Here is a 9,162-nt window from a genome sequence, read left to right as displayed (position 1 = left end):
GATTGCATGGCAAACCAGCGCTCCACCTCCAATATGACATCGTTAGTGTTGTCAAAATGGCGACCCCGAAGTGGATTCTTCATATGTGGGAAAAGGAAAAAGTCACTTGGTGCTAGATCGGGAGAATAGGGCGGGTGCGGTAATAATTCATAGCCACAACGGTGAGCTTCAAGAACCGCTGCTTGCGATGAATGAGCGGGTGCATTGTCCGCAAGGAGACGGATCCCTTTGGAGAGCATGCCGCGACGTTTTTCCTTCACAGCATCTCGTAACTTCCTCAGAAGTGAGCAGTAGTATGTCCCAGTGATAGTTTCTCCCTTCCGAAGGTAGTCTGTGAGGATGACCCCATGACAATACTAAAACACTGAAAGCATGACCTTCCCAGCAGACTTTTGCACCTTTGCTTTTTTGGGGGAGGGGACGAGGGGTGCTTCCATTGTTTGCTCATCTCTTTTGTCTCAGGATCATATTGGTAGATCCAACATTCATCCATAGTTATCATACGGGGAAAAAAATCTTCCTCGTTTTGTTCCAAAATGTTCAACATCTGACTCGACATGTCACGCCGTGTTTGTCTCTGAAGAGGAGTGAGCAAACGTGGAACCCAGCGGGCCGACACCTTAGACATATGCAATTCCTTATGAATAATATTCCAAACACTACCATAACTGAATCCACTTTGTCGCATGATGTTTTGGCTAGTTATGCGTCGATCTTCCAGTATCAGATCCTCGATTTTCTTCACTGTGGCGGCATCATCCGTGGATGTTGGGCGTCCAGATCTAGGTTCATCTGTAACAGACATGTGACCTGTTTGGAAATGTCTCTTCCACCTCACAATAGTGTCGTAGGATGGGCAATCACCACCATACACAACTTTCATTTCTTCATGAATTTGGCGGGCGTTGTGACCCTTCAAATGCAGAAACTTAATAACGCTGCGAGCTTCGATCTTCTCCATTTTGCACTTTACTGACAACTAGCGCCACCTATATAGAACAGAAATAACACACATTAATAATTTTCACTACAGAACACATAGAAGGTCTAATGACTACAGAAGCAAAGTTTCATCGAAATCACTCAATAAATTCTGGGGGATAATTAAAACTTTCTGATATCCCCTCGTATTTTTATTCTTTAAGAGATAGATAATAGTAGGCAAATTATCGATCGCTATTTTCATTTTTTGTTCTACATGCTGTGTTGTTTTAAATAATGGAAAGCAGATGTTGTCCTCTGCTTATTTCAATTTGTGATCACCAGATTGGGGAAAACAGACTGGAGGAAAATGTTAATGGGCAATTCGCCTACCATTTCTTTTGCTATTGGTGTACAATTCTCTCTCGTTTTTCCCTACATATTCACATAAAGCAATGAAAATACAATCTGCTAATTTTTCATTCTATTTAGGTTATTTATTAAACGGTATGTGTTTGCATTTATATTTGATAAATTTGCTTTGCTTTTCCGGCCATTTAAGTCAATTGAGATGATGAAGAAGTGATAAAATAGATGAATGACCAATCACAAGAAAAAGAATCTTCGTCGAAAAGTTCCCGCGCACCTTCCTCCTCTTCCGTTCAACTCGGGCTATAAGAGAGCATGCTCCACTCTCCCCCTCCCCTTCACACTGGAGTACGGTGCACAGGAGTCGCGAGTCTGCGCAGGTTTCTTTGCTTGTGGTTCCACTATAATAGTAATATAAAAATGTACACTCACCTCACTTAGTTCTCCGGCAGTTTGTTTCTTTATACATCATATTTGGAGAAGATACAATTCAATCTCTAGATGTACACTGTATATAACACACCTTATTACTGACTTCCTTGACCCTGGATGTATAGGGACAAGGAAAACAAAGAAATTAGCATAATTTTCTCTTCGGAGAAGATGTTGAACCTAAACCAAAAAGAACACAAATAATGAACTCGACAATTTAATTTGATGAGATTTAGTAAATCATTTGATGAAGTGAACTAATTCTGAGTGGACTAATCGCAAAGGACATAATCAGCTCAAATCCTATTAACAGTTGGGCTGAAAAGTTCGTAGGCTAACATAGTAAAAAATATTTTTTTGACAAAATTCGATTTTATTATTCAATATAGTTGCCTTCGAGGGCGATACAACGATTATAGCGGTCATACAATTTTTCGACGCCATTTTTATAGTACGATTTCTCTTTAGCCTCAAAATAGGCCTCAGTTTCGGCGATTACCTCTTCATCAGTGCTAAATTTCTTTCCAGCGAGCATTCTTTTAAGGTCTGCAAACAGGAAAAAGTCACTGGGGGCCAGATCTGGAGAATATGGTGGATGGGGAAGCAATTCGTAGTCTAATTCATATAATTTTGCCATCGTTTTCATTGATTTGTGACACGGTGCATTGTCTTGATGAAACAGCACTTTTTTCTTCTTCAAATGGGGCCGTTTTTTTCGTGATTTCATCCTTTAAACGCTCCAACAACGCTATGTAATAATACCTGTTGATGGTCTGGACCTTTTTGAGGTAATCGATGAATATAATACCATGCGCATCCCAGAATACTGATGCCATAACCTTGCCAGCCGACTGTTGCGTCTTTCCACGCTTTGGATTCGGTTCATCACGTGCAGTCCACTCGGCTGACTGTAGATTGGACTCTGGAGTGTAGCTATGGAGCCATGTTTCATCCATTGTAATATATCGACGGAAAAATTCGTGTTTATTACGGTTGAATATCGCTAAACATTGCTCCGAATCATCAAAACGTTGTTGCTTTTGATCGATTGTGAGCACGCGCGGCACCCATTTTGCACACAGCTTTCGCATGTTCAAATATTCATGCACAATATGTCCAACACGTTCCTTTGATATTTTTAAAGTCTCAGCTATCTCGATCAACTTCACTTTACGATCATTTAAAATTATTTTGTGGACTTTTGTGATGTTTTCGTCGGTAACAGCCTCTTTGGGGCGTCCACTGCGTGCATCGTCTTCGATGCTCATTTCGCCTCGTTTAAATTTAGCAAACCACTTCTCAACGGTTGATTTTCCTGGTGCAGAGTCCGAATAATGTTTATCAAGCCAAGCCTTGGCTTCAACAGCAATGCTTTATTAACACACGAAATTCTTTTTTATCCATTTTTTCACAATAACAAAAGCTGCTTCACTCACAATGCTATATCTCACGAACTAATTATCCGGCAGCTGTGAAATTTATACACGTATCTTTTGAAGGTTAGTACTAAGTAAAAGTCACATGGATTTAATTCTAGTAACGCCATCTATGAGTCAGCCTACGAATTTTTCAGCCCACCTGGTACTTCTTCATGGTATGTGACGTAAAGTTCCCGCCCAACCGTTTGACGGCGTTAGTGGCTATCGTATCTCCTTTTCCACAGCCTATAGTACACATCCTAATCTAGACATTGTTCTTGTTCTGGCGTTTAATATCTGTATACTGAAGCACTGTCGTTCTGTCATTTCACGTGACTTTACATTGAAGTGATGCATTCACTTGGCCGGTTACACGTCATCGCAAGCAAAAACTTCAACCGTTACCATGGATATGGGCCAGGGCTGCAGATCATGATGAAAGCTGATTCAAATGTATTGTTTCTGTAGTGTAAATGAAGAAAGGATTTGGAGATCAATGTTCGTATTATTTCCCTATTCTGTGTTTTCTTTGTAAGTGTAGATTATATGATTGATTTGATTGATTTAGTTTATTTTTTGGCTAACTACGAAGATGCAGATGAGTGACATATGATGAAATTGATGAATGGACTCTCACAAACACCCATGCCCAGGCCGGGATTCGAACCTGGGACCCCTGGCGTCGTAGCGTGATGTGCTAACCTCTCCGCTACGGAGGCCGACTGCAAATATGGGTAATTTAGTATTATACGGACTACCTCATTTGGTTCGATTTCTATTTACTTCTGTTAAAACATGCTGCGGAATTTTAGCGATTACTTATGATTTTGTTCAATATATGCTTTTGTAGTAGTTAGGTTAGGCAGGCCAGGTTTGGTTCTCTTAGCATTAATATAAAGTCGCCAAATGCATTCTACAAATGAGGTAGTCCGTATAATACTAAAGTATACCATTATATGGAACTGACATCGGTGGAAGTTGTATTTAGTGACGACTGACGGTGGATGGATGCTTGCAATAGTTCATCCAATGTCCTAAGGTTTATCCGACGTCTGAGGTAGAAATCGACGTAAAATGTAACCGAAATAAGAAGGAACAATGTATAACATATAACGCCACCAGCAATTGATTAGACCAGGGGTTCCCAAACTTTTTCGTTCCACTGCGCCCTCGGTGTTTCAAGATTTTTCCACGGCTTCCAAGTCAGAATGTAATACTTGCAACGCTCTGTTACCGTGGTTAGGTTGCTTGCCTTAAGTTAAAAAATTAACATACATTTCAAATTCATAAACTTGTGTTTGGAACAATCATATCATTGATTGATTAAAATTGTAATTAGTGGGACAGGCGAGCCTGATGTTCACTGCATATCTCCTCAAATCTTGGTATTAAAGAGGACACAGCCACCCTTATTTCCCTTTTCCACGTTGATTTGGACACGATACTTGCCCTTTTTCACAGCAACCGCCAAAATTCCAGAGTCACACAAATATTACATCTCAAATGAAATTAACATTCGCAGAGTTTTACCGCTTAGCAGCGGATATTCATTTTTTACTGATATCCAAAACTGAGTTAGTTCCATGCTGCCAACCTTGGTCTTCAGCGTATTATCACAAGACAGTTCAATAAGATTTTTTCTTCTGCAGAAGTAAATTCAGATGGAGCTCTGGCCATGAATAGGTCTTGAATCCATACGAACTTGTCAATATTATATTCTTCAAAGTACACTATGTGGAAGAAAGTCATTGGACACCACATGTCAGCGGATACCATCATTTGTCTTGCCATCAATAGGAGGTCGGTCCGCCTTTGGCAGAGATAACAGCAGCCACTCGTCGTGGTAAGCTTGGCACAAGGTTGTGTAGTACACCGAGTGGGATATTCTGGAAGTGGAGAAGGGCGAGGCGATCGCGACCTCAATCGGCGCTCCAGTTCGTCCCATGATCTTCGATAGAGTTGAGGTCAGGACTCTGAGCAGGCCAATCCAGTCGGGTGACATTATTTTCTGCATACCACTCTATAGTAGCCCTGGAAACATGACAAGTCGCATTATCGTCCTGGAACACACAGTCTTCGTTTCCATAGAAACGCCACAACGTGGGGAGCATGGAGTTGTCGAGAATATCTCGGTAGGACGCAGACGTTATGTGGCCATACACCGGTACCAGTGGACCCACGCCATGCCAGCTGAAACAACTCCAGAACATGATGCCGCCACCACCATATTTCACTGTGGGCCCTACACACTCGGGTAACAGACGTACTCCGGATAATCGCCATACCCACACTCTCCCATTTGATCGAAACAGTGTGAAGCGTGATTCATCGCTCCATAGGACTTTCCGCCATTGCTCTACCGTTCAGTTTCTCCGCTCTTTACACCAGCGTAGTCTCTGCCGTTTATTGTTTTCTGTTATCAGGGGGGTTGTGGGCAGCGGCTCGACCATGATAACCGAGAGCATGGGCCTCCTTGCGAAGTGTCTTGGTCGAAACAGTCAAATTGGTAGCACTTTGAAACTCTTCTGCAATCGATTGCATCGGACGGGTCCTATTTTTCCGAATCTCCCTCTTCAGCACTCTCCTGTCCCGGTCGTCCAGTTTCGTAGGTCTTCCACTTCGTGATGCTGTGCTGCAGTGTCCCTTTTCCTTCCACTTCTTGATGACAAAGGCTACAGTTGATTTAGGGACCTGTTGGGCATCAGCTATGCTACGTATACTCATGCCTCCTATGGAGCAGCCTACTATGATCCCTCTTTCAAACATGCTGAGCTCTTTCCTGTCAGTCATTTTATCAGCGAATGATCTGAGAAGCCTCCTGCTGCCGTATATATACCCGTCTGTACTATCTTTTCCATGAGGAGTTCTTTCAGAGTTGAAACCGAGGTGTTCAATGACTTTCTTCCACATAGTGTATTTCTCAAACCAGTTGATAAGCTGTGAAAGGTGCTCTTCATAAATATATTTTATGTTGCTATAGAAATCAACTTCATTGGAGATCAAACTGCTGAAACAAGGGGAAACAATCTTTGCCACCGTCTTCATTCATTCTTCTTCTCCACAGTTGCAATTTATTCTGAAAGCTGAAATCTTCACGGCGTCCCTGTAAAACAGCCACGACGCTACAGGGCGCCCAGCGCACGCTTTGGGAACCACTGGATTAGACATTCCGTGAGCCCAAGTCGCAGGCCCTCGTTAGCCTACAAAAATTCAGTTCCCAGGGTGTACCTGTCAAAAGTTATCATTCGAGTGTGTTCCGAGAAAGTCACCCCTTACACCCCTGCAAAAGTACTGATGAGGGGACACATATAAAAAAAAATCCTTCACAATATCTGTGTGAATCTGGCGCCTTACGTGATGGTAAGTTTTTAAAGTGCTAACAACCGGCCAACGCAATGCCTTACTGGAGATTGGGTAATATTTTATTTTACCGGTATTTGAGCGAAATCGGTCACGATAGCGCACTTTAAACCAGCAAAAACAATGGAAAGATAATTTCCTTTGGAAATTACACAAATACACTAAATAATAATGACAATCCCTCGAAAAACTTGAATCGCATGAATAACCAAGGTCCAGCAACGTACTCAGAGAGAGAGAGAGAGAATGGTACTCGGCTCTGCTCCTCATCTTTGCTGTGGGACAGACTCACAAACGCATTCCCAGAGGATTCTGGTACAGATTTTCCTCCCCCAACACCAGGAAGACATTTCTTCCAGGAAAAGAGGAGAAGAATAATCCAGGGAATGCGCGAGACGACAAGAACGGAAGGGAGGAGCCGTTACTTAAAATAAAATAGAACGATTCAGAATCAAGATACCGAAGGGTGGGCGGCGCGCATGTAAAGTATAGCGGAAACATAAAAGTGAATAGTAGACGTCTGAAACGAACGATGAAAAGAAATGAAAGGGAATAATAGCAAAGGTAGTCCCTTCCCTTCGTCCCTCTCCCCCTTTCCTCTTTCTCATTTCTTTCCTGCTGTTCCTTCCGGGTTTCTTTCGCTTCCTTCCTCCAGGGGACTCTGAAGTTGCGAGAAGAAACGCTCGAGTCCTGATCCAATATAAGGAAGGAGCTGTATGTCTGTTCTCAAAACAGCAAGCTAGTAACTGCTCCACATTCTCCGAAGTGCTCGCTAAGAATACAAGGGTTGCTTATAATGAGGCAGCCGATTGCAGAATTCTAATATCTCTCATGTACATAGGTTTTGGGGGATGGTTCGAAATTGACATAAATTATGTTTGTGTATGTTTGTTCACCTTTAGGAAGGCCAAGACGAAGATGGAGGGATAACGTTGAGATGGACCTAAAGGAAATCCATAAGGATGGAGAAGATTAGATTGATCATTCCCAGTAGAGGGACTGATGGAAGGCCTGTGTTTCTGCAGCCATAAACCTTCGGGTTTAAGAAGGCTAGAGAGTTAGTTAGTTATGTTAGTTCACTTTATGCTCGGGTAGGTTAATCGGAACCAGAGCTCGGTTTAAAGATTAATGTGGAATCCGCTACTGAATGACAAAGTAAGAAAATACGTGACATCACAGCAATGTACAGTTACGATTTTCATTGGTAAATTTCATAAGACTAAATTGACAACATTTTTGGTACTTAATGTTGGATCTGACTTCCCTGATAATTGAATACGTAAAGGTTCTTTGCATTTTTCCTTAAAAGTGCCCACTTCATTTCACTACTTATGAAAGCATCAATACTGAGATTTTATCCAATGTACCCGTGTAATATTTTTTCCTGTGGCCCATCATTTGTTACAAAAAGTAATGTAGGACTGCCTATTAAAAAAGAAGATTGAGCCCTCTTTACGGTTCTATCCCTCTTAGGAAAATCTCGGTCACGTCACTGACTAATACAGACACAGAAAACCTTTCATCAACATTCACCCTCATCGTCAATATTAATCCAGGAGGTAGAATTTCGACATAATATATGAGCAAAATACTAAGAAAGAAAGACAGGATAACATTCATCACCAAAGCCGATTGCTTGGACCTCCCTTATGGTGTAGTGGTAAAGTTGTCGCCTTGTAATCAAGGGGTCGCGAGTTCGATATACGGTGGAGGCTCGTACAGGTTCGGATCCCACTGTAAACTGTAGGTACAAGTTAAACAAACTCAAACAGGCGATTGATTATCCAGGCCGTGAGCCCAAATGACACGGCCTCGTTAGCCTGCAAGAATACAATTTCAAGAGGTTGGCTTTTCAGTGTGGTCTGAAAAGGTAACTAACTACCCCTGCACCTTCGTAATATCTGTGTGGATTGGGAAATCAGTAAAATCGAGTTCAGGAATTTCGTGTTATTATATTGTGAGATCTTTTTTACCCTTAACTGGCGCAACGTGTGGGTTATCCCACCTCGCTCCCTCTCTTAACAAAGCAGTCACTGGTTGAAAATCAGACCTCGATCCATTTCCGCAAACGAACAGAAGAGCGCAGAGCGACCAGCGAGCCGCTGAAGGCAATCAAGAGTAATGACGTAAAAATTCGCCTCGCGGGTACAGTTGAACCCGTTTCAGAAGACGCATTGCACCGCAACGCATCGCATCCACAGGGACATACGCGAATGTTTTTCTGCGAACCTTTCCCTGATCCTGCGTGGCCTTTGACCGTTCAAATATCTCCCTAATATCCTTTTTTCTCTCTCCTCGACACTTTCTCTCTCTCTTTCCTCGACACTTTCTCTCTCCCTCCCTCTCTCTCTCTCTCTCTCTCTCTCTCTCTCCTTCCGATGCCTAGAAGTCGTCGACACCTCTCCCGATGCACTTAGGCCATAATGAAAACACTCCTGGAAGGATGCAATGCCCCTTCACCAGTCTCGTAACGAGCGTTGCCCGCGGTGAAGACGCGGAAGACATGTAAACACGGCGTGTTCACCCAATTTAATCTTGTATGAAATCCATTACGGGATTTTGAAAAGACCCAAGTCGAGGGTTTTCCAAATAACTACGGGTGTAGGGAAGCATTTCTCCGCAACCAGACGATCACGGCATGCTTCAGTTGAAGATTAGGAAT

The 9,162-nt window shown here is 42.5% G+C and overlaps 1 protein-coding gene across 1 annotated transcript; it reads right to left on the bottom strand.

The window, feature by feature from the left end:
• Positions 1-277: 277 nt before the first annotated feature.
• Positions 278-961, bottom strand: LOC145985617 (histone-lysine N-methyltransferase SETMAR-like). Its single transcript, XM_083119687.1, has one exon. The coding sequence runs from the start codon at positions 959-961 to the stop codon at positions 278-280; it is 684 nt and encodes a 227-aa protein (XP_082975813.1).
• Between the last annotated feature and the right edge of the window lie 8,201 nt (positions 962-9,162).

The sequence above is a fragment of the Lepisma saccharinum genome, chromosome 3, assembly GCF_977018435.1.
Source record: "Lepisma saccharinum chromosome 3, izLepSacc3.1, whole genome shotgun sequence".
NCBI classification, from domain to species: domain Eukaryota; kingdom Metazoa; phylum Arthropoda; class Insecta; order Zygentoma; family Lepismatidae; genus Lepisma; species Lepisma saccharinum.
Note: the sequence above shows the minus strand (reverse complement) of the source record. Positions and strands in the feature narration are given on the sequence as shown.

Coding starts and splice junctions, on each gene's coding strand:
- LOC145985617 (XM_083119687.1), bottom strand. CDS start 961: ATGGAGAAGATCGAAGCTCGCAGCGTTATTAAGTTTCTGCATTTGAAG.